At 43.3% G+C, this 27002-nt stretch overlaps 1 protein-coding gene across 1 annotated transcript in view; it reads right to left on the reverse strand.

Annotated features, from left to right (window-relative positions):
- PKD1L1 (polycystin 1 like 1, transient receptor potential channel interacting) overlaps window positions 1-27002 on the reverse strand; it is a 1793388-nt gene that overhangs the window by 1631329 nt on the left and 135057 nt on the right. The window contains exons 3-4 of the mRNA XM_078688182.1: window positions 3416-3595; window positions 689-870 (exon numbers count right to left, since the gene is read on the reverse strand). Coding sequence (XP_078544308.1) covers window positions 689-870; window positions 3416-3595 — 362 coding nt within the window. The remainder of the gene's footprint in view (window positions 1-688; window positions 871-3415; window positions 3596-27002) is intronic.

The following is a 27002-nucleotide window of genomic DNA, read 5'->3' on the forward strand; positions in this document are numbered from 1 at the left end:
CTTATAGAGAGTCTGTGATTATTTAGCCAACTGGATAGATAGTTCTATTATTACCATCAACTTCTCAACTAATGGTCCATGTCCATCAACCAGAGGAAAGAGAGTTGATATGCAGGTTCAAGTTATGTATTTAGAAGTGTCAGATATGAGCCTGTATAAAGAAAACAACTTAACAACGTCATTAAAACTTGACCCCATGCGCATTAGGGATTTGGGTGAATGTGTATGGGCCAATGTTATGTGATGTTATTGAGTAATGATCCCTGATTAGGTGTTGCACTGAATCAATACCATTTACCAGAAGACTGTATATAAGGAGGCTAGGATACAATTCATGTGCTGTAGCAATTGCTTGCAAGAGAGGACCTCCATGATTACTATTCCGAATTAAGGAGTCTTTATTCTACTTTATCATTCTAGAGCGGTGATAGGTCCCAAATTGGAATTAAGCACCTTTGCAAGCTCAAAGAGTAAGTTTTCCAATAGGTATTTGTTATGGAGATCTTTACCACAGATCGGTACCTAGCCCACCAGAATACGAGATGTGATAGCGCTGGTGTTTGAAATATTCTGTTCTTTCAAGCTTTCCAGGCCAAACAATTCATTCTCTTTAGGCAGGTAGCCTACTCGATGCAAGTGCTTCACTACCAAATGCTAGTATTCAGCTCTTGTTAAAAGCAATTCTTACCGAATGTCTTTTCAGATGAACTTGCCAAGCACCCCGACACTTCCATTGTGAAGTCTGTTCCAACTTGCACGGAGCTCGCCATCAGGCTAACACTGGCATTGTAAATGTATGGACCATCGCTGCTGAATACTGCCAAACTTGATACCCCATTTCCATAAGGCAAGCAGAGTGTACCTGCACATCTGAGAGGAGAAAGAAGAGAAGACAAATGTATGCATTTTAGGTCTGGCTAGAGACAGCTTTAGTTTACAATGACCTCATTTTAGCAAATCTTAAAAAGTAAGAACTAAAACAAATAAAAAGAGTGGGACTTTAGGTCAGCCCACTTCATCCACTGGTTTTCATGTGTTTTTCATGTTCTGCCATTGCTTGGATGGGTTGTAATCAAGTATATGGCAGTTCATGATTGGTTACATTGTCCAATTTGCATTCCTATTAGGATTTTTTGAAAGGGCAGGAAGTAGCCCTTAAGTAAGTGTTCTTGGTGATATACATTGCTGATGTATGGCTTTTTATGTAGAAGTGCAAGCTCTTTGATGGTGTTTATGATGAAGAACAGCAAATACAACACGCAAGAACATTTTGTCCTCGTCTTTTGAGGGTGAAAAATGATAATGGACAAACTGCAGAAATCGTGAGAGAAAATGTGTCACAAACTGTGGACCAGTAGGAGACAGTCTGTGAGGCAAAGGACAGAGATTACCAAAAACAAATACAAGGAAAATCATAATTCAGAAAACAAAGAAATACCATTAAGATGATCTCCATCGGCACTGTTCAGAGAAGAAATGGATTTCAGCACAACTTCATCAATTTTTCAGCACAGAGTGATAGATGTGTGTACGGAGTCATTTTTTGTTTGGCACAATAAATGCAACAAATAGTGACGGACTTGAAATGTGCGTTTAATAAGCAGGGCACAGGAGGTTGAGTAGGCCATGGCTGTGGAGGACTGGCTGTCTCCTCATAAACAGGCATTTGCTATGTAATAGGTTTCGCATTACTGAAAGTTTGCGATTTTGGCACTGCATTATTATTTGCAAAGCCAATTGGTTAAACGTTCAGTAATGTGAGACCTATTGCATTGCAAATACTTGATAACTCTTGATCTTACCTCCCATGATCCCAAGACTACTTTAGCAAGCCAGTGAAAAGGGTCTAAATGATCCCTTTCCAGATAACGACATGTATGGACTCTGTATTTGCCATGAAGGGGTGCCAGCGAGGAGTCAAGAGATGGCCTGAGCTGGCCAACCAAAAGAATCAACTGATAATGTCCGGTGGGAGGGAACCATGAACTGAAAGGTAGGACAGATGCACATTAACCAACCAAAGATGAGCAATTTTAAAAAGCAGCCCAACTAACCAACCAAAAGCGGTGGGCGTGTCCAAAATCCTAGATAGCCCAAATACCAAATACAGCATGCCTTGCAGAGCAGCCCATGAGCTGCCAAGGCTCGACCTACAAACGATGGTTTCACAAATCACACTGCAACTATACCCCTGTGGCTATCTCTGCAGTGGCCAGTGTGAGTAAGTCAGACTGGCCAGACCTTCGTTTCCTCGTCAAGTGCTACCTCAGGAAGCGTTAGCTAAGAAATAAGCTCATATGCCAAACTGGTTTGTGGCTAGTGCAGAGTACCAGAGCATAATCATATTTAACCAAATATTGTAGGTTCAGCCTTAAACTATAGATTAAAAGCTGGGGCCACCACAATTCCAAAATTATTCAACCCATTGTCAGAATTCATACTTAAGGAATGAGGATTCAGCCTGAACTCCCATTGTTTATTGTAGTTACCACAATTACATAAGGATACCAGCAGCACGGAGTGGAATATGTTAGGTTCAAACGAGTGTTGATTCTTTCGATTAACGTTTGACAATAAAGGGTACCACCCCCTCCCTTACCAGCCTACCGGTATCCCCTAAAGCCTAGGGTGAGCAACGAAAACCAGGAAATTAGAAGCTCACCTGGGTTTACTGAGTGGGTGCTGCACCAACAAGAGTCCACTTGACACTTAGGTTAACACTATAGGGATCCACTAGCCCTGAAGAATTCCCAAGACCTATTAGGCTATTCATTGAGGGCAGAAACATGTTGGCAAATTAGAGACAGGCCTGAGTAATTGTACTCTGTAATGTCCATCAAGTGAAGTGTTTTTATTTTACCTAGAGTCTTCATAAATAAAGGTGATAACCGAGAACCCCAAGATATTTTTAGTTTGTCTGGATCCCATTCCGGTCCAGTAGTTTTATGTAAGAACTCCCTCCAACCGCCAAGCCTTCATGGAGGTTGAGTCAGCCATGGTAATACCACTTTTCCAGGGTGGGGAGAGGATGCCGATGATGAAGCATGACACTTATGTGTGTGAGGCATCCTCTTCCATTAAGAATGGCCTCCACACTCTAAATGGTCCCACGCTCTATACAGTAGGAGTTGACTGACCCAATCCGGGGTTTCTTTACCATTTTTGTTCCTACCGGCATTCTACCTTTTTGTGTTTTGCGAGTCTTGATTTGAAGGAATGTAGGTTTGCCTTCCATCTCCACCTCTCTTTTGTGGTAACGACTACAATTACATAATCCTATTTTTAAGATACTTGTTTCGATATCTGAGCATCGTCAGGTCAGGTATCAAACATTTAAAAATGACTTTCCATTGTCGAATAGGAAACCACAGAACAGGAATGAGGCATCTACATTCGATATCACTCGAGACATTACCTTTCTTTGCAGTCCTTAGGCCGAAAGAATTGAGCGCTGATTGGGCTGTGTGCAACCTCAGTTCCTATGAGACTTGCATTTGAGGGGAAGATGTTGTAGAGAGTTCCATTAAAGAAATACTTTTTTGTGGTATTGACACAAAAACAATCAACCTCTTTCCTTAGGAAGGTACCTCCAAACCTAGGAAAGCAACAGAAGACAGCAAAGGGTAAACATCAAATTGATGGGGAACAATCCATAATGAAGTCTCATGTTCGCTAGTCCACACTCTTTCCCTCTACTCTCTCCTGTCCCCTAATTGCAAATACATTCAGGACAATAAGGCACTCAAATGAACTTTTGCTAAGGTCCAACACACTTGTGGCACTCCAACTAATCTTACCTCTAGGAACAATTGCCTTGGATGTGTGGACTTCTCTCCCATCAACAACTCTTACAATAGTAATTCCCATTTCAGCGGAGACATCATGCGCAGAAAAATTAGGAATTGCCGCCAGCATAGGTACTTACAAGAGCATCAAAGCCCAGAACCAACGACCCTTAAGTATCAGGATGTGAAAGAATGCGTCAAAAGTGTGTCTAGCTTACTATTACGTGAGGAAGTTCTGCTTTGTGTGATTTTTGTTTTTATAATCACAAGCCAAATGGTGCATCAAGCATCAATGGTGGCCACGCACGGTTACTTTGCTCTGTAAATTCTCACCATTATACTATTAAGTTAGCTGTAAATTGTCCATCCGAGCACTCGTTCAGTATCACAAGAGTCTTTTATGGTTTTCACCAGTCCATTTAATATCCAATTTCTTCAGTTGTATCACAAATCATAAGTCCCAGTTGTATTCCAAATCATAAATCCAAAATATGAAACGATGCAGCCCATTGTTCGTGTATCCCGGGCATCCGCAGTACCCTCAGCCACCCATTCCTCATACAGTTGTTAAGCAAACAATTCACACAACGAAGAAAAAGACTCGGAGAGGTAGTACAGAGTAGTAATAGGTAAAAGCTATATGCATCATCATATTTTCACAGCATATGATAAATCTTCACAAGTGATCAAATGTAAATCATCTCTTAACCCGAGCTGTTATTATAATGAGACAAGATAATTAAAGTATTGCTACATCATTCTGTTGGTGACCAAGATGATTGCGGAAAGTGTTATAAGTGGGGATCATGGTACTCATATATCAGTATTATCAAAAGTATATAAAAATTGATAACTAGTTGTTATTTCAGCCCTATCTGACATATACATATACCTACTGTCCCAGATAAAACTCAAATTCATGATCGACATTGAGCCCGCATTCCACGGCTTTCAATTTGATCAGCCATAGAACCTCCCTTCTTCTCAGTGTTAGAAGTCTGTTACCCCCACGGGGATCAGGCTTGATGTGATCAATTCCATGATATGAAAAGTTGTGTTGATCTCGATTGTCATAATTCTGTACTATGTGAGATGCGATCGGATAGCGTGTATCTCCATTTTTTAGGGCTCTGAAGTGCTCAGCCATTCGATCTCTCAGCCTCCTGATCGTACTCCCCACATATATCTTCCCGCAAGTGCAAGTAATAACATAAACCACGAATGTAGTATCACAATTGATAAACATTCCAATCGTGTAATCACCCGAGTCATTATAGTTAAATTTCTGAACTTTCTTTTTTGCCCATCTGCATGAAACACATCTCCCACATTTATAAAAACCTTTGAAGCTGTTTAGCCAATCAGTTTTGTTCAATTTGTCAGGGTAGCTGGGACTTAACATATTCCTCAGAGTATTTCCCCTCTTGAAGGTCAGACTTGGTCTTTCATAAATATATGGTCTCAGGTCCTGATCCATAAATAGAAGGTGCCAGTGTTTATTAAGAATAGAGAAAAGTCTAGAGCTACCTAGACCATAGTTAGTTATTAGTCTGACCTTCTGATCTTTTGCTCTTGATTCTTTACTTTGTCTAATTAGTGTAGATTTCCTTTTGACTTTCTTTACTCTGGATACTGCAGTCTTAATTACATCCTGTTTATATTCACGATTCAAAAATCTCTGTCATATCTGATAAATTCCTGTCAAAATCCAAATCAAGAGCACAATTACGTCGAGCCCTGATCAGTTCACCATAAGGTATGGCATTCTTCTGACTGCTGGGGTGGCAACTCTCAGCATGCAGAATCGCATTACAGCTAGTTGGCTTCCTGTACATCCTACTCTTAATCTTGTCTCCTTCTATGAACAGCTCCACATCCAAAAAAGTAATACACTGACTGTCATAAGCCGTAGTAAATCTCAAATTATATACATTGTCGTTCAAATAATCAAAGAAACCCTTCAGTCTCTCCACTGAACCTGTCCAGATTAACAGGCAGTCGTCTATAAATCGACCCCAATAGTGGATATGCTGTATCCCCTCACTCCCATCTTGGCCCCAGATTCGCTCCGCCTCGAACCAACCCATAAATAGGTTGGCGAAAGACGGAGCAAATCGTGAACCCATGGCTGTACCAAGGCGCTGCCTGAACCAGTGTCCATCAAATAAAAAAACATTGTTCTTCAATACCAACTCAGTCATTCGCAAAATCATTTGGGTGTGATCGTACAATTCAGCTGCTCTTTGGCTAAGGAAATGATCCAAACCACGTAAGCCAAGAGAGTGGTCAATGATAGTATACAAAGATACCACGTCTAAAGTTACTAATATCATACCATCCTCCCATACAATGTCTTCCAACATATTTAACACATGCTTGGTATCCTCAATAAAGGATGGCAGATTGTAAACATATTGTCTGAGAAAACAGTCAATAAACTCAGAAAGATGTTCCGTAGGTCCACCTATGCCGGAAACAATAGGCCGACCCGGCGGTTTGTCCCGGCACTTGTGGACCTTGGGAAGAGTGTACAAACAAGGTGATCTTGGTGTATTCAAGGTTAAGTATAGAAATTCATCATGTTCAAGAAGTGATTGTTCATACCAAGCTTTGATTTCATTATTAATCTTGGCAATCAAATCATTCATTGGATTAGAGACTAGTCTCTCGTAAAATTCTGTATCATTGAGTTGAGAGTAGACCTCATCGTTATAATCCTTTGTATTTAAAACCACTACGTTACCTCCTTTGTCCGCACTACGTATTGTTATAGACTTGTTATTGATGAGTTCTTTCAAGGCCTCCCTTTCACCATGAGTTAAATTGTCTTGTCGTCTCTCAATACTCTTGGCACGAGACATATCGATTTCTTTATCTATATCTGCACTGACCATCTTAAAGAACACATCAATAGTATTGCCAGGTATAAGTTGAGGTGTCCACTTGGACTTTATTCTGAGTCCACTACTCTCACTCTGAAATCTCTCAATCTCTAGATCTTCCAATAATCTCAACATCGTTACAGGATCATCCTCTTTTTCAGTTAATGATAAAAGAAGTTGCGTGTCTCTCAATTCTTGAATCGATACATCACTCAGTATTTTATTTGCTTGTTGTTTCTCCTTGTCTGGCACATTTGCAAAAAACTTTTTCAACTTAAGATTTCTAACAAATTTATAAAGATCTATTTTCGTCATACACCAATCATGTTTTGTTACTGGACAAAAATTTAAACCTTTCTTGAGTACGGAAATCATATCAACAGACAATACACAAGCAGATAAATTGATCACCCCAATATCACATGCATTGGATTCATCCCTACTCATCATTGTTTCCAAGACCTTAGGCTCCTTTTTCTTGCATCTGGATCTCCTACCCCTGCTCCCTCTCCTTGTCTTTTTGTACTTAAATCGCGATTCCTCATCTCTGAGTCCCGATTGCCCCTCCTCAATCTCTGTACTTCCTCTAAAAAATGATTCTCATTTACCGGGACCACTTCGGGAGTATCCTCATTTTCACTACTAGATATTAGTGAAGATGCGTCAGTATCACTGACCTGCGGGGTGCTGCCACTAGTTTTGGTAGAGGAACTCTTCTTAATTAGGTAGTCAAACCTTTTGGCAAAAGTATAAACCCTGCCTGTACGATAATCTCTCTCATCACATCTACTTTGATTCAAGATTTCACTTGTACCTTAACTGTGCTGAGCGCTCATACTAACTGTTACCACTTAGAATTGTGCTATTAAGTTAGCTATCAAGCGACCCACACCTGCGTACATCATAAAAGGTTGGTTTCCACATACGTCCTAGTATATTATCCTTTTCAGACACAAATTCCAAGTTGTACTGCACTCCATGTTATCTTAAAGAAACACAAAGTTTAGTAATCCAAGGTTTTGATTTAACAGATGGAACACATTTCTTCAACTGAATGTAGTGTATCCTTTTGCTGAAGGTAGAATATTTCACATCACGCACAGCCAGCGATCAGGACTCAGTAACACTAGGGCTGGGCGTAGTTTGCGAAGTAGCGCTTCGTGAAGCTACGCGAAGTGCACTTCTCACTACGCGAGCTACGCGTAGCACTACGCGAACTGCGTAGTAGCAGGTTTGCACTGTGCAAGATGCCGTTTTCAATGATTGCACAGTGCGGACAAGCATCCGGCACTGTGCAATCATTGAAAACGGCATCTTGCACAGTGTGAGCTGTAGTTTTCTGTCGCTCGAGGAGATTTTTACTCGAGCGGCAGCTATCTCAACACGGACTGGTAGTTTCTCATCGCGAGCGGTTGCGAGCATACGCGACCACTCGCAATGAGAAACCAGACCTCCCCGCGTTGAAAATCTCGCAGGGAGGTTTATTTTCCACGCTCGCGATCGGCAACTTGATGTTGCTGATCTTGAACGAGGAAAAAGTCTCGCCAGGGTGTCATTTTGCTTGCTCGCGGTCTCCAACTTGACGTTGAGGACCGCGAGCTAGCAAAAAATGACCGCTACGCGTGTTCGCACTGTGCTACGTGCAGTTCGCGTAGTGCGAATTTACGCAAACTACGCGAGCGTAGCGTAGTGCTTTGCCCAGGCCTAAGTAACACAGACGAGACTGGACTTTCAGCCATGAGAGAAAGGAGTTGAGCATACAAGGGTTCAAAGCCAAGCGTTTGAGCTGTGTCTGAAGAAGAAGGACTAAGGTATTTGCAGAAGTGTTCCTGGCGAAACCGAAAAGCAATCCTCACCTGAATTGAACACTGAGAAGCCAATAAAGTGTGTGGTGGTGGGGGTTTATGTATGTATATTTATACACATATATATATATATATATATATATATATATATATATATATACATACACACACACACATATATATACAGACACACATATATATATATTCCTGGATTCTCCTCGCCACCCACTTGTCGGCAGAAGTCACAGCACAGCAGCAGATACGTTTTTCAAAACTATTTTATTATTCACACACCATGTGCAGGGTGCAGCTCATCAAAAAACGGACGCCCTACGCGTTTCGGCTACTCTAGCCTTCCACTGGACCATAGAGTCCCAAGGATCTAGACCTTAACTTATAGTGCAATGTGAAAGTACCCTCTTCCATGTCTATTAAAAATCTAGACCAGCAACCTCGCTCGTTTTACATGGTTTCATTTGAGCGCCATTATTGCTCAACATTCCTGTGAAGTACACATAACAAAAAGTCAGATGGATTATTGGTTTGATTTAGCATGTTCAGCAATGTATGTTGCCCATCTATGGGCTATATTGATTGTGCTTAGCATAAATGCCCATCCAGGGCTGAATAACGTGGAGGATGAAAAGTAATAAATAGTTGTATATTAGTCATATACTAAATGTGAAGATGATATAAACGATGGATGAAAGTATTTACTTTCCTCTTGTATGTTTAAACGTATTGCACTTTCCAAAATGGCGATGGATTTCAAACCACGCATTCCTCTTTTCATGCTTATTGTTTTACATGCTAGGACCAAATGAAATGTATTTAAATTGCAATGGCGGCGCAACACTGTATCACAATTGACGAAGGCTAAGCGCCGAAACGCGTCTTGTTGGTGCCTGGGTTGGCAATAAAGTTTGTTGGTACTAAACCCCCCCCCTACTGAGGTAACGGGTTTTTAGGAACCCGTTTGGTGCCAGGGGATAACACCCGAAGACCTCTGAGTTCTCCCTGTTCCGGACCACAGAAACACGGAGTCTTCTAGTCGAGTCAGAGATCGAGTTTTATTGATAGCTACCAAGTAACAGGTGTCCTAGAAGCACGACAAACACGGGTCATGTGTTCTCAGGAGACTGTTCGTTTTTACAGAACCAGCCTTCTCCTTATATACAGAAATAATAGCTGCGAGCGAGAATTCTTGAGTTTATGATATGGCTATACACATTTCTACAATAATACAAAAGAGCGAAGTCATGTAGGCAAGCCCGTATTTTAGATGTCCAATGTGTGATAGATTACTCTGCCAAGCCCGGAACTCCCATCAGATATCGATGAAACCCCAATAAAGGAAGGCACCTCCTAGTCATAAAACTGGCCATAAACAGGGAACAGGACAGGTGTGTGTTTGTAGAAAGCATGGTTTGTATGTAGTGAATGGTTTGAGGAATGTTATGTATCGATGCTATCGCATTTGGCCACTGGGCGAGGGGCTGCCCAGACAGGTTTGGCAAAAGGCAATGGAGTCGGTTGGGATAGGTCAGGGGGAAGTCAGGGAAGGAGGACGTGTCCTTTTAGATCAAGCTCGACCTTTAATTGACTTATCATGAGGGCAAGACGTAAGATGGATGCCGTTCACAAAATGGAGTCTAAGGGGTTGGGACGGAGACTACGATTTGGGGGTGTTGGCGACCCTCGATTATGAAGCAAATGCATGGGAATGATGCCCTAATCATTATCGGTTCGCTGACACCAAATTCGTCATGGTACGTTGATATTTTGTGACACGGGTATTGGACCTCGATATCGGGATGACAACAGGGTCCAGATTTTCAGAACCACACTACGAGTGCTGTTTCTTGTTCTGGAAACTGAACGCTAAAAGAACTTGGGAGCTATATACACATATATATATATACACACATATTACCTACTGGCGGTCGCTAGTAGGTATATATAGTTAGGATTTTTTCTCTATGGGATTTTTGAAAATTCTATGTCTAATAACTTTGGCGTTTGTGGACGGAATTGGCTGAAATTTTCAGGAAAATGGAACATTTTGTTTCTGAGCAGCCCCTGAAAATTTGGGGGGGGTTCGTCAAGGGGGGGCGGAGAAAAAAGGGGGGTCCCAAAACGTGTTTTTAACATTGAGTTTTCCGTAGGGCGGTTGGCCTCACTTTTAGCCCGAACGGCTGAATGGATTTGCACGAAACTTGGCAAAATTGTAGGGACTGGTAGCCCGATGTGCCTTTGCTAGGTCTCAATATATGTGTTCCAGTGGATTTTGAGAAATTAACGTTCAAAAAAGATATATATCTGTAACAGCGGACCAGGCAGCGCTCCGGTTCGCGGACTTTACGCGTTACGGAGCTTTGTGAAGCGAAGCTGATTGGTTCTCCGGTGTCTGTAAACATTCCAAACAGTCCGTAGCGGCCGCCATCTTGTCTCTCGGTAGGATCGAGAGACAAGAGGCCAAAGCGAAGGGGCAAATGACCATAAGGGGGCATAGTAGATCCTCCCTGACCCTCTAGGTTTGATGTGGAGGTTTTAAAAGGGCCCCGCGGGGCAAAAAAAATAATAATAATAATAATAATAATCGAACGGCTGAATGGATTTGCACGAAACTTGGCAAAATTGTAGGGACTGGTAGCCCGATGTGACTTTGCTAGGTCTCAATATATGTGCTCCAGTGGATTTTGAGAAATTAACGTTCAAAAAAAGATATATATCTGTAAAAGCGCTCCGCTTCGCGTACTTTTCGCGTTACGGAGCTTTGCGAAGCGGATTGGTTCTCCAGCGTCTGTAAACATTCCAAACAGTCCGTAGCGGCCGCCATCTTGTCTCTCGGTAGGATCAAGAGACAAGAGGAGGCCAAAGCGAAGGGGCAAATGACCATAAGGGGGCATAGTAGATCCTCCCTGACCTCTTAGGTTTGATGTACCATTTTGCCAAGTTTGGTGTAATTCCGTTCAGCCATTCAGGCTGTAGACGTATCTAAATGTCCTATGGAAAATTGCATGGGGAAAACACATTTGAAAGTGTTGAAATTTAGAACCAATTAAAATGTTACTTTGGTTTTGTATTTGTGTGTGATGAAAGTTAATTAGTTATGTATATATCTAAAATGAGAGGAAACCACAGCCATTTTGTGATACTACTGTCTGAGGTACATTTGTGAGGAATTTTTGGTGGTCAATTGCTGGTGTTTGATTTACACAGTACTAACACTTCTCCTACTTTTAAAAAGGTGAGTTGTTAATTTGTAAGGGGAACTATGTTGTACACTTGAAGATAATTTGAAAAATGTTTTCTGTTATTTATTTACAGTCCTTCTGTTATACTAAATACTTGATAAAGTTAGTTTTATATTATGTATTACTAAAAACGATAAATGAAAGTGATTATTTTTTTCTGCAATTTACAGTAAGCAATTTAAAAATAAAATGGCTCACAATGAAGAGACCGTGGCAATTTCTTTTGACAATCCACTACATGTATTGAAATTGAGAGCACCAATAATGAAATATTGTCACAAGGAGGAGATGACTTGAATGATTTTTTGGATCAATCTGTTGATGGCGAATTTATCGAATGTTTGGAGACCATAGAGTTAGAAGAATCATCATTGCAGACTTTTCATGAGGAGATTCCAGATGAGATGATTGAAGAGGAAATTCCTGATGAGGACATGTTACTAGTTCTTTCAAATTTTGAAAATTCAGAAGAATAAATTTATATTTAGAAATCAAAAATTGTTTGAGACATTATTCATTTTTATTTTTAATTTATGAGGTTGTAGCGAAGTGATTGTAGTATAAAATGAGACTTATAGTATAGAGTGCAACATTTTTATGTTACATGGTAAGTTTACTCATATTTACTTTCCTTCTCCCACTATATTATCTCCAATGTGTATTTGACATCTCTTCTTCATCTCCGACCTCCTTTCTCTCACTGTCTGTCTCTGATGCATCTTATCGCTGCCATTTTGTGTAATTACAGAAGAGAGTAAAAAAAAATAGTTCGGAACGTGAAAAGGGGGCAAAGTAGAGTACCCCTCACCTCCTAGGCCTTCTCAGGCGGTCCCAAAAGGATCAGTTTCTGCTTTCCTGAGAGATTATGGTATGAGTTCCATATGCCACAATAACTTGCATTACAACATGCAAGATATCTATCTCCTATTACCAACTTTTGGAGATATTCGCGCTAAGCGCGAATATCTCCAAAAACTAACACCTGCCCTGAGCAGTTCTTAGCCATGTTATCCAATGGGAGGTGGATAACATGGCTAAGAGCATTAGCTCGGTAATGCATGAATATCGCTGACTTTTTAGCGATATTCATGCATTGCGGCCGTTTTTTATCGCATTTGCGATAAACCTTGATAATAGCAAGGTTTATCTTCGATAATTTCTGACGATGCTTAGCGGTAAAAAATTCGTTGCTAAGCATCGTTAGCGATAAATATCGCTTAACTTTGGTAATATGCACCAACGTCTGTTAACGTTCGATTCGAAGGAAATGAGGAAGTGTTGAAAAACATTGTCTGCGCCATCTTGCCTTTTTTGAAATGCCACACTTTTGTCGTGCACGGCAGCCATTTTAGATGCCTTGACCAGACCCACTCTCTGCATGCTGTCGATCCTTAGCATGGCTCCCCACCTTCGCAAGCATCTTCCCCAGGCACTGGTCACCCCCGCTCTCTGTGTTATGCATGGGCAATAAATCTCCCCCCATCTGCGCTGTTCTTCCTTGAGAATCACACTCTGTGCCCGCCCGACACCTCCCTTTCGCCCTATTCACTACCGCACCCTCTGACACTCCTCTTCCTCTGTGTCCGATTGTCCAGGCTATCAGCTAGCCCTGCAGATGTAGTTTATGGCCCCAGCTGTAAAGAATCACCCCTCTTCAAAGGAGTTATAGTAGATCAAGGCCCACACCCGATGAGATCCGTCACACCACACGTGTTCCTACTATCTGAAAACCATCCTGTATTGTGATTGGGGAGGGGACCGAGCCTGAAGCTGAAGATTCCAGGGATGACTCTTTGTACATCAAAGTTTTTACAATTATGTGTCATATTAAAAATATATAGCAATCCAACAAAGTAGTAGGATTATAAAACTTTAATAACATAAATATATACAACAAAACAAAAACAGTAAAAACATTTAAACAACGAAGAGACCGTGGCAATTTCTTTTGAATTATCCAATACATTTATTGAAATTGACAGCACCAATAATGAAATATTCTCACAAGGAGGAGATGACTTGAATGATTTTTTTGATCAATCTCTTGATGGCGAATTTATCGAATGTTTGGAGACCATAGAGTTACAAGAATCATCATTGCAGACTTTTCATGAGGAAATTCCTGATGAGGACATGTTACTAGTTCTTTCAAATTATGAAAATTCAGAAGATGTTGCCTGGGTGCCGCACTGATTTGGGTATCCGGCGTGGGGCGTCCCGGGGGGTGGATGGTCAGTAGCGGTCTGTTGTGCGAATAGTTCCAAGGCAGCAGAACGCGCTGAAATCTGGATGTCACAAAGGTGATGTCTAGTAAGTTGCCGCCCAGCAAATAACGGCGTGGGGCGCCGCGGGGGTGAGTGAGTCCAGTAGGCACCACAGCTATACTTATCGGCATTGCAGAATTACTGCTGGGGACAATGCCTGTGCTGTAGCAGGGTCACAGCAGAAACAAAAAGGATTCTGTTGAAGATGTTGTTGGTTTTCAATTTTAAAACAGTTCTGGTGTCAACTGCTATGCTAATGTAGTGGTTAATGTTTTGTTTTCTCTAGAAAATGTAAAAGAGGGGGAGGCAGTCCATAGTTCCGGTAAAAGGGCAAAGGAAAGGATCGGTGGTTTGAACTATCAGTCAAAAAGGGGAGGGGTGCAACAATTTTTCCTACCGGGTCACACTGTGCTTTCACCGGAACTGAGGTCTGCAGGATTCTAGTCATTCAAACTGAGGCTGGTGGCAGCATGGGAGCGCCGACGTCCCGCGGCTACAGTTTCGTCACTCCACGGGCGATCATGGCAGTCATTCCCCATCGGGGGTGTCTGCGGGGGTCGGAGACTCCCGCGGCTCCTCTAGAATCTTCAAGGTCGTGGAGGACTACGGTGGTGGAGTCAACCAGTGACCGGGCCATTTCTTTATGCTGGGCCCGCTCTTGCCAGGTCGACCGCCATTTTGAGAGTTCGGTAGCTACTGGCGATCGCGGGGTCAAATGAGCGGACGGGCTCCACCCTGCCGGGCGAGACGTTGCAGCATCGCCACAGTGGAAGAACCCTTTTCCGGGCGCCTGGAGCGCTGAGGGTGCAGCTGGGAAGCCTTCACCTGGGGAGGCGGGAGAGGCCTGTTCGCATCGTCTCTCCCTCCCAGTGCACCCCACGGCGTCTCGCTTGACATTTGTTATGGCCGGACCAGGCGATGAGGACGAGGGGGGGGGGGTCGGAGGCATGTGCAAGACATCCCCCCCAGTGTTGTCAAAGCCATTATTGAAGAAAGAAGAAATGTCCCGTCCGTCTTTGGGCCGCACCTCCGGTGGATGGCGGCCGGACGCCCTTTGCTCTGGCCCCATGAACGGGTTCCTTGGCTCATCGGCTGCAGCCGGATCCCGTCGGCCCCAGCCCCCGGCCGTTGGTGGCCGGACCGGGAGAGAGTGTGGAGGGACAACCTGCAACTCTCAAGGGCCACCGCGGCCGGACTGGGAGAGAGAGGGGAGGGTCGAGGAGAGGGACATTCCCCCCCCTGAAACTCTCCAGTGTTGTCAATCCCCCTGGCCGGGTCCCGCTGGCCTCGGCCTCTCCTCCGGCTACACCCTACGTGATGATCTCCTGGCCGAGGCGTGGCAGCAGGACCCGCCTTATATGTGTTGCTTCCGGCTGGGCGTAGCCGAAAACCTGTTGCCCTTTGGAAGTTTCTAGAATGGGGCGGATGTCTGCTGACTTCTATCTTTCCCAGTTTGCCGTTATTTGGCCGTGGCAGGCGGTGGGACAGACACGTTTTGGGGCAGTGAGGGGCGATGTTTTCAGGTTTCTTATTACGGGCTTACTTCTAACGTTTCTTGTTTCTAGGACAATAATAGGTTTTTTCATTACGTATTGTTATCGTTTCTTTGTTTGTTATTTAATAAAAAGTTCATCAGTGGCCTACTGATTTTCGTTTTCCTATTCTTTTCTTTCCAGGTTGTTTCATGCTAAAGTTTCTGTTAACAGGATACAGTGATCACTTCGTTATTATTGTATATGTCCTTTTCACTAGGGGTGCTCTCTGGTCGGGCCAGATGACCTATCTCTAGTAAATGGTCTGGGTGAAACAGGTGCATCAATCAGTGGGGAGTAGATAGGCATGACAGATTACAACGGGGGAGAAAGGTCCGCATTACGTACCCTTTCACTACTTGCAAAGATTTTCCTACGTTTATTTGCAAACAGGGAATACCTCCAAAAAGAACTAATTCCCAAACAGTCAATGTTCGGACAATCAATCAATCAATGAGGAATGAAATAGGTACGACGTGTTAAAGGCTTGCGTTACCTACCCTTCACTATCTGCAAAGGGAGAGAGAATATTCCTATTCTTCCTCGTTTGCAGGCAGAGAAGATCCTTAAGAGAACCAACTTCGAACAATTCAATGCTCGATTCAAACAATCAACAAGGGGTACTGTGAACAGAAATGAACGCCGCTTATGTACATACACATTGCTATTCTCAACAGGTTGTTCCTAATGTTTCTATTTTAGCGAGGTCAAAAAGAGATCCCATTAGTGGCCTACTGATTTTGCTCGATTCCTTTTGTTTTTTTACACGATTTTTCGCTATCTGCAAAGACTAAACAGAGTATTGCGACTCTGTGCTTGTTTGTAAATAGAGAATGAACCAAAGAGAACAATCAATCAAATGGAGAGAGAAGCAGGCACGACGGATTACAACGGGGGCAAAGGCCTGCGTTAACTACCCTTCACTATCTGCAAAGAGAGAGTACTCCTAATAGAAATGAGGGGTGGGGGGCAGAATTCAAAGCATATCAGTGTGCATAAACACGAAAATGTTTTTACTTACCACGTACTTGACATTCGACAGTGTATGATATTTGCTATTAAAAAACCATTGAAATTCACTGAAAAAACCATAGGTTATAGACCATATATAGTTAGGAATTAGCATTTACAAAACCTTGAAAATTCACTGAAAAAACCATAGGTTATAGACCATATATAGTTAGGAATTAGCATTTAAAAAACCTTATTTTACTCACACAAAACCATTGAAATTCCATATATAGTTAGTTGCACTAACTATATATCGCGCACCCGCAATCCACTGCTGATCATGTCACATATTACATCATTCATGACATGGTCAGTGACATCACTGATGACATCACTGATGACATCTCAAATGACATCACTGATGACATCAATGATGACATCTCATTTGACATCATTCTTGTGCTAATACGATAAACCTCTTCAGACTCTAATATAACCTTAGATACACTCAGTGTATACAGACACTCACACACTGTCACTCATCCATGGAGTTACTCACACACCTAGTCAGTCATGCAAATAAACAATCTCACCTCCATTTCTTCAACTATACAGTTATACACACCTTACTTATTCAAACATATACTAACACATATTTACTCTCTTATACAATGCCTGATACAAGTTCACAATGATCCATACAACCACTCACACATTCAGTGGCTCTCATGCACAGTTATTTATATATGCCAACTCTCACATGTACTGTGTTTTACATATGTACTTACTATGACATGTAGCACTGAGATATCCATTCACTGATCAATACACTCATGCAGACAGTCAACTGCCCATGTAGCTGTTTCCACATGCACTCTTGAACTCATACACCTAGTGAATCAACTGCTCACACATCTATGCACAGAGTCACACACCTCCCAGCCACCCCCACACAAACTCAATCTCCCATACAAATATTTGGGCAACCAATCAATAACACATATAGCCTCTCGTATAGCTAATGATCAACACATGCAGCAGTTTACATCACAACAGACATTATGATGCACAAATTAAGACAGTTTAGTCACTAACCCATGCATTCAGTAAAGCACATTTAATCACTCACTCATACAGTCAGTCACGCACCTACTAAATCCTTCATCCAGACACTTATACATGCACTCATTCTTCAATATGTAAGACATATTTTAACTTTACAGAAACATACAGTCACTGGATGTTGTCATCAGTGATGTCATCAGTGATGTCATTTGAGATGTCATCAGTGATGTCATCAGTGATGTCATTTGAGATGTCATCAGTGATGTCACTGACCATGTCATGAATGATGTAATATGTGACATGATCAGCAGTGGATTGCGGGTGCGCGATATATAGTTAGTGCAACTAACTATATATGGAATTTCAATGGTTTTGTGTGAGTAAAATAAGGTTTTTTAAATGCTAATTCCTAACTATATATGGTCTATAACCTATGGTTTTTTCAGTGAATTTTCAAGGTTTTGTAAATGCTAATTCCTAACTATATATGGTCTATAACCTATGGTTTTTTCAGTGAATTTCAATGGTTTTTTAATAGCAAATATCATAAGCTGTCGAATGTCAAGTACGTGGTTAGTGAAAACATTTTCGTGTTTATGCACACTGATCTGCTTTGAATGGTGCCCCCCCCCCTCATTTCTATTAGGAGTACTCTCTCTTTGCAGATAGTGAAAGGTAGTTAACGCAGGCCTTTGCCCCCATTGTAATCCGTCGTGCCTGCTTCTCTCTCCATTTGATTGATTGTTATCCAAGTATTTACTGTTTTAGAATTAGTTCTCTTTGGTTCATTCTCTATTTACAAACAAACACAGAGTCGCAATACTCTGTTTAGTCTTTGCAGATAACGAAAAATCGTGTAAAAAAAAAGAAAAGGAATCGAGCAAAATCAGTAGGCCACTAATGGGATCTCTTTTTGACCTCGCTAAAATAGAAACATTAGGAACAACCCCTCATGACAAATACAAAACTAGTGAGATGAACTGAACTCCACACAATGATGGCTGCAAAACAGCTCGGCTCCGCCACCCACCCCGCCCAAAATAACGATAAAGAATGGCTGCCATGATTGGTTGCGGAATGACCACGACGGAGCTACGAAATGGTGCTGCTCTCATGCTAACCCCAGCTTCAGTCTGAAACATCCAGAAACACTGTAGACTACCAATTCGATCAGTTCCGGTAGCGCCCCAATGTAACCCGGTAGAGAAGAACTAGCCCTCCCCTCTTTGACTGATGGTTCTTGTTGCCTGTCCCTTCTGTTGTCATTTAACAGAACTATTTAGCCTGCTGAAAGGGGTTGTGTTCCGACCGCTGGTTGGTGGAGACATTTTGACTATATTCTGTACCTGCGTTGTCGCGTAATGCGTCATATGACGCGCCGCGTTAGCGCATCCGGAAGTCATCCGGGGCGCGCAGCGCGTAACGTAAGCATAACAAGTCATGTGACTTGTTAATAAAACTTTTCATTGGTTCATTTTACTTTTCTTATTGTAATGATGAAAGGCTTGGTCATATGACCTAAAAATTACGCTTTTCATTACTTCCGAACATTATTTTTTCTTAAATATATGTTATAATGTTCCAGGCTAATGTACTTTCCCGGAAATTTTACAACTGTCCTGCAAGTAAAATATATTCTTTTTTCGAGAAAAAGAGCGTTTCTTCGTCCCATGACGGAGCCGTTGAGCAAAAGAGGGTCGACCTGCTGTCTTAGTCGCCGATACGCCTGAATATGAGATTCTTATCGATCACTTTATGTTGCAGGAATAGAAAACACAACAGCCCTTGACCATTTATCTTTACTGCGTTCCTTCGTATTATACCTTTTACCCTTCATGTAATTGGTCTGCTTTATTTCACTTGCCTTTTAATGATTCTAAAACAGTCACTATTATTAAAAACTTTACCAATGTATATACTACTACCATGTTTTCTTTTAAAAACCTTTATTGTGAAAATTTCATTATACAAATACGAGCCTATAACCACGTGGGCCTGCCACAGAGCAAACTGTAATCGTATATGATGAATAGACATTTACACTGTAGAGGAACGTAACGGGCGGGCCATTAGGTTGCAAGAACTAAGGTGTCTAACAGTTACGGAATCGGTGGACGTACATTTTATAATTAAAATACGACAGGGCCAGTTACAATAAAATTATCTAGATATACATTTGCGGGCAAGTACCATGGGTGACGTTAATTCGAACTTTCAACAGTACAGTAATCAATAACACATCAGAACTTAATATCAATAGGGATGTCGAAATATTCAATCAATTCTCGTCCCCGCCCGCCATGTGCTTCAAAACTGCATACGTATCTCGTGATTTCAAGGTTCTGCAACCAGTACACAACAAGGAGTTACGAGTCCCATTTATTCCGGCGCCATTTTGGGCGAGGACGGGCAGGTCCAGGATATAGTCAAAATGTCTCTACCAACCATCGACTATGATGATGTTCATATGCTGTATTTATTAGAGTAACACTCATCTGTCCACATGAAATTAATTTGCCACAATCTAAACATGTCATTTTAATCTTTCCAAAGTTCTTCTAAATATTTGGGACCGTTTCCCTTGCCTCTGAAGCTCTCAGTGCCACTTCTTTGATGAATGTACTAGCAGGTCAGGGGTTCTCCTCCAAATCTCTCTTTTATGCAGCACTATAATTAATTGGTGCCACCTCTCCATATGACGATGCATGGTATAGTTACCACAACTATATTTTTTTTCGGTTCCTCTGGAGAGTTCATCGTGGTAGATGAAGCGTGTAACGTACCGGGCATTTACCTTTTTTTGCATGTACAGGAAAGGAAAAAAAAATCGAGCGTCCGAGTTCTAAGGTGTCCCAGGGCCATTTTAGTGGACCAGGCCCAAATCCAAAGAACAGGCCGCCATTTTGAGAGTCCTCTTGCAGCCGCCTGTCGCTGTAGCATCAAGAGCAGCCGAAACTCAGCTGAATGGCAACTGAAACGGTAAAGGGGCGCCCCACTACAGCAGACAAGCCTCCACCTAGGAAGGCCCATTCACGCCGGCTCCCCCCCCCTTCGGGCACCCCACGCCGTTATTCGGAGCAGTATTGTAGGATGGCCACACCAGTGCGGCAACTTGCTAGACATCACCTCGGTGGTAACCGAATCTCAACGCCTTGTGGTGTCTCCTATTCAGAAAACATTGTTATGCTGCCTTCGACCTATTCGCCGCAAGTGCGCACACAACTCAACAGCATAGCTTGCTAGACACCACCTCGGTGCCATCCGGATCTTGGAATGTCAGCACCTTTTGGTGTCTTCTCTTCAGAAAATATTGTTGCGCTGCCTTTGGCCCCATTCGCACATCGGTCCGCTACTGACGCCATCTCACAGGCTAATGGGGCGCCCCACGCCGAGTTTCAGCATTGTAGAATAACCACACCAGTACAGCAACTTGCTAGACATCACCTCGGTGCCATCCGGATCTCGGCGCCCCACTGCAGATGAAGTGCCTCTCAACTATGAAACCACCACGGTGACATCCGGATCTTGGCGCGTTGTGCTGCCTTCGGCCTATTCGCACATCGGTCCGCTACTGACGCCATCTCACAGGCTAATGGGGCGACCCACGCCGAGTTTCAGCATTGTAGGATGACCACACCAGTACAGCAACTTGCTAGACATCACCTCGGTGCCATCCGGATCTCGGCGCCCCACTGCAGATGAAGTGCCTCTCAACTATGAAACCACCACGGTGACATCCGGATCTTGGCGCGTTGTGCTGCCTTCGGCCTATTCGCACATCGGTCCGCTACTGACGCCATCTCACCGGCTAATGGGGCGACCCACGCCGAGTTTCAGCATTGTAGGATGACCACACCAACTTGCTAGACATCACCTCAGTGCCATCCGAATCTTGGCATCTCAACGCCTAGTGGTATCTTCCATACAAAAAATATTGTTACGCTGCCTTTGGCCCCATTCGCACATCAGTCCGCAACTTAGACATCACCTCGGTGCCATCCGGATCTTGGCATCTCAGCGCCTTGTGGTGTCAGTCAGAAAATATTGTTGCGCTGCCTTTGGCCCCATTCGCACATCGGTCCGCTACTGACGCCATCTCACAGGCCAACGGGGCGCCCCACGCCGACTTTCAACATTGTAGGATGGCCACAGAAGTGCGACAACTTACTAGACACCACCTCGGTGCCATCCGGATCTTGGCGCGTTGTGCTGCCTTCGGCCTATTCGCACATCGGTCCGCTACTGACGCAAACTCACAGGCCAACGGGGCGCCCCACGCCGACTTTCAGCATTGTAGGATGGCCACACCAGTGCTGCAACTTGCTGGACACCACCTCGGTGCCATCCGGATCTTGGCGCGTTGTATTGCCTTCGGCCTATTCGCACATCGGTCCGCTACTGACGCCGCCTCACGTGCCAACGTATTTTCTCCGCATTTTATACCCTATGCCGCATAACAGGTCATGTGACTTGTTTATAAAACTTTTCATTGGTTCATTTTACTTTTGGTTTCCTAATGATGGAAGGCTTGATCATATGACCTAAAAACAACACTTTTCATTGGATGAAAACTTTTTTTTTCCCCCAAACGATGAAAGCCCCACCTTGTTTCTGGATGTTTCAGACTAAACTGGCGTCAGCATGAGAGCACCACCATCTCGTAGCTCCGTCGTGGTCATTCCACGAGCAATCATGGCAGCCGCTCCCCACCAGAAGCCTGCAGGAGTCGGGGCCCCCAAAACTTTTGATGAATTCTCAAGGCGGAGGGGACGCTTTCGAGAATGGGGTCCAAGACCTAGCAGACAAGCGTCCGATTTCCAAGGTGTCCCAGGGCCATTTCAGTGGACCACGCCCAAAAAGGAAAGAGCCTGCCGCCATTTTGAGAGTCCTGTGGCAGCCGCCTATCGCTGCACCGCAAGAGTGGGCGCAACTCAGCTGAATGGCGGATTTTGACACAGTGGACCAAAAGCGGACGGAATGGCAACTGAAACGGTAAAGGGGCGCCCCACTAAAACAGATGAGACTCCACCTGGAGAGGCCCGTTCACGCCGCCTCCCCCGGGGCGCCCCACGCCGTTATTCGGAGCAGCATTGTAGGATACCAAAACCAGTGCGGCAACTTACTGGACATCACCTTGGTGCCATCGTTCTGCTGCCTTGGAACTATTCGCACAACAGTTTGCTACTGATGACCCACCCCCCGCGACGCCCCACGCCGTTATTTGCTGGGTGGCAACTTACTAGACATCACTTTCGTGTCATCTAGATTTCGGCGCGTTCTGCTGCCTTGGAACTATTCGCACAACAGTTTGCTACTGATGACCCACCCCCCGCGACGCCCCACGCCGGAAATCTGGACGTTGTGCTGCGTTGGGACTATTCGCACAGCCGACCGCTACTTCGTTGTTTTTCCCTAAAAATGTTTATATGTTATTACTATTTTTGTTTTCTTGTATATATTTATAAATTATTAAAGTTTTATAATCTTACTACTTTGTCGGAGTGCTATATATTTTTAATGTGACACATAATTGTAAAAACTTTGATGTACAAAGAGTCATCCCTGGAATCTTCCGCTTCACGCTCGGTCCCCTCCCCAATCACAATACAGGATGGTTTTCAGATAATAGCAACGCTTCTGCTGTGACGGATCTCATCGAGTGTGGGCCTTGATCTACTATAACTCCTTTGAAGAGGGGTGATTCTTTACAGCTGTGGCCATAAACTACATCTGCAGGGCTAGCTGATAGCCTAGGACCGGCCTGGACAATCGGACACAGAGGAAAAGGAGTGTCAGAGGGTGCGGTAGTGAATAGGGCGAAAGGGAGGTGTCGGGCGGGCACAGGGTGTGATTCTCAGGGAAGAGCAGCGCAGATGGGGGGAGGTTTATTACTCATGCATAAGACAGAGAGCGGGGGTGACCACTGCCTGGGTGAGATGCTTGCGAGGGTGGGGAGCCATGCTAAGGATCGACAGCGTGCACAGAGTGGGTCTGGTCAAGGCATCTAAAATGGCTGCCGTGCACGACAAAAGTGTGGCATTTGAAAAAAGATCAGATGGCGCACACAATGTTTTTCAACAATTCCTGATTTCCTTCGAATCGAACGTTAACAGACGTTGGGGCATATTACCAAAGTTAAGCGATATTTATCCCTAACGATGCATTGCAAAGATTTTTTTACCGTCAGAAATTATCGCAGATAAACCTTGCTATTATCAAGGTTTATCGCAAATACGATAAAAAACGACCGCAATGCATTAATATCGCTGAAAACTCAGCGATATTCATGCATTACCGAGCTAATGCTCTTAGCCATGTTATCCACCTCCCATTGGATAACATGGCTAAGAACTGCTCAGGGCAGCTGTTACTTTTTGGAGATATTCGCGCTTATCTCGAATATTTCCAAAAGTTGATAATAGGAGATAGCGATGTTAGCGACTGTTTCCAGTCGCTAACATCTTGGCATGCCCACTTTGCATGTCATTAGTGATAAATATCACTCACATGCAAAGTGGGACCCAAGATGGTCGCTATCTCCTACTAGCCGTCGCTAACTGGTGTTAGCAACAGCTAGGTAATACAGATATAATTTTATCTCCGCGAAGCGGAGCGCTGTTACAGATATATATCTTGTTTTTGAACGTTAATTTCTCAAAATGCACTGAAGCACATATATTGAGACATAGCAAAGGCACATCGGGCTACCAGTCCCTAGGAGATAGCGATGTTAGCGACTGTTTCCAGTCGCTAACATCTTGGCATGCCCACTTTGCATGTCATTAGTGATAAATATCACTCACATGCAAAGTGGGACCCAAGATGGTCGCTATCTCCTACTAGCCGTCGCTAACTGGTGTTAGCAACAGCTAGGTAATACAGATATAATTTTATCTCCGCGAAGCGGAGCGCTGTTACAGATATATATCTTGTTTTTGAACGTTAATTTCTCAAAATGCACTGAAGCACATATATTGAGACATAGCAAAGGCACATCGGGCTACCAGTCCCTAATATTTTACCAAGTTTCATGCAAATCCATTCAGCCGTTCGATTATTATTATTATTTTTTTTTTTTGCCCCGCGGGGCCCTTTTAAAACCTCCACATCAAACCTAGGGGGTCAGCGAGGATCTACTATGCCCCCTTATGGTCATTTGCCCCTTCGCTTTGGCCTCCTCTTGTCTCTCGATCCTACCGAGAGACAAGATGGCGGCCGCTACGTACTGTTTGGAATGTTTACAGACACCGGAGAGCCAATCAGCTTCGCTTCGCAAAGCTCCGTAACGCGAAAAGTACGCGAAGCGGTGCGCTGTTACAGATATATATCTTTTTTTGAACGTTAATTTCTCAAAATCCACTGAAGCACATATATTGAGACCTAGCAAAGGCACATCGGGCTACCAGTCCCTACAATTTTGCCAAGTTTCGTGCAAATCCATTCAGCCGTTCGATTATTATTATTATTTTTTTTTTTTGCCCCGCGGGGCCCTTTTAAAACCTCCACATCAAACCTAGGGGGTCAGCGAGGATCTACTATTCCCCCTTATGGTCCTTTGCCCCTTCGCTTTGGCCTCCTCTTGTCTCTCGATCCTACCGAGAGACAAGATGGCGGCCGCTACGGACTGTTTGGAATGTTGACAGACGCCGGAGAACCAATCAGCTTCGCTTCACAAAGCTCCGTTGCGCGAAAAGTACGCGTCCTGGGCCGCTGCCCGGTCCGCTGTTACAGATATATATCTTTTTTTAAACGTTAATTTCTCAAAATCCACTGGAGCACATATATTGAGACCTACAAAAGGCACATCGGGCTACCAGTCCCTACAATTTTGCCAAGTTTCGTGCAAATCCATTCAGCCGTTCGGGCTAAAAGTGAGGCCAACCGCCCTATGGAAAACTCAATGTTAAAAACACGTTTTGGGACCCCCCTTTTTTCTCGGCCCCCACTGGACGAACCCCCCCCAAATTTTCAAGGGCTGCTCAGAAACAAAATGTGCCATTTTCCTGAAAATTTCAGCCAATTCCGTCCACAAACGCCAAAGTTATTAGACATAGAATTTTCAAAAAACCCATAGAGAAAAAATTCTAACTATATATACCTACTGGCGACCGCCAGTAGGTAATATATATATATATATATATATATATATATATATATATATATATATATATATATATATCTCAAGCTGTTCAGCTCGTTTAGATACAACCACCATTGCAGTGTAACCAGCAGCCTCTCTCCGGAGATCCAGCACCCACAAGGAGACTTGCACTCATCAGGTTGACGAGCGTCCAAACAACAGTGCATTAGTATTAGAAATCTTCGAGGTTACGAGTCCATCATCCCAATGGGGCACCTATATAGTACAGTGTCCACATTTTGGTAGCTAAGGAAGTGGAGCCCAAGGCCATCAATACATCACCTTATGCCCTAGTATTCATTTTTGGTTTAAATCCGTTTATTGAACATTTTAATGGATATTGTACATCTAACCGCATCAACTGCGTCACATCGTAATTTTGTATTACAATATTAACAAGCAAATGGATGCAATAAAGAGCAGGGTAATAGGTTGAATGTAACCATTTGCTGAAACCGATATGCATCTTGGATAAATAACAGGGCACGAGCCTGGCTTCAGAGGAGCTCGGCAAATCTGTATCTGCAAGAGGATTAAATGTGATTGAAACAAATACTCAATAAACATCTAACAAACAGGAGACAGTCATGCACCTGCCCACGTAATGTACAAAAATCTGTTCCGTAACACAACCTTAAGCAGATGAATCAAAAAGCTAATGACAAGTGGTCAGTTCAGAGCAGACAGAACTTATGCCCTAGAATTCATTTTACATCTAGATTGTTGCTGGAGTGGGAATCAATATATCGGATCTCGCCCAAGCCACACCTTTAATGTACAACTCAGTTCATCTCCCCTGCCCAACCTAGGGGCCAGCATTGACCAATTCCTGCAAACGGAGCTTCTTGACCCTAAGTTCATTTTTTCTCCCTACTGCACACTTTTTGGTTTTCTGGTCTATGGTCTGTCAGGTCCAGCACCTTGTTTGGTCTCTACATTTTTTGATTCCTTAACCATCTTCTGGTAGGTTTATCACCCTGCCCAATTTAGGATCTGGATTTATCAAATCATAGCCTCTGACACATTTTATTTTCTTGATTCATGCTCTCTCAGTTATTGACGGGTTTTGTTCATGAAGCTGGTCATACTCATGATTTAATTTTAACTCCACAAAACTACATTCACTGGCCTCACCCCCATCCTTTGATAGGGTCTCATCATTATGCTATATTTTTTTTATTGGACTCTCCTATCACTCCCTCATATCCCCCCCTTTCCTTTTATCTTCAACTGATCCTCCACCACACCTAATTACTCTAGTGCTGATGCTGCGCTTCTCAACAAATCAACCTGCTCTAAAACCTCCCCATTCCATTATCTC

Source organism: Lissotriton helveticus, chromosome 4_1 (genome assembly GCF_964261635.1).
Source record: "Lissotriton helveticus chromosome 4_1, aLisHel1.1, whole genome shotgun sequence".
In the NCBI taxonomy this organism is placed as follows: Eukaryota; Metazoa; Chordata; class Amphibia; order Caudata; family Salamandridae; genus Lissotriton; species Lissotriton helveticus.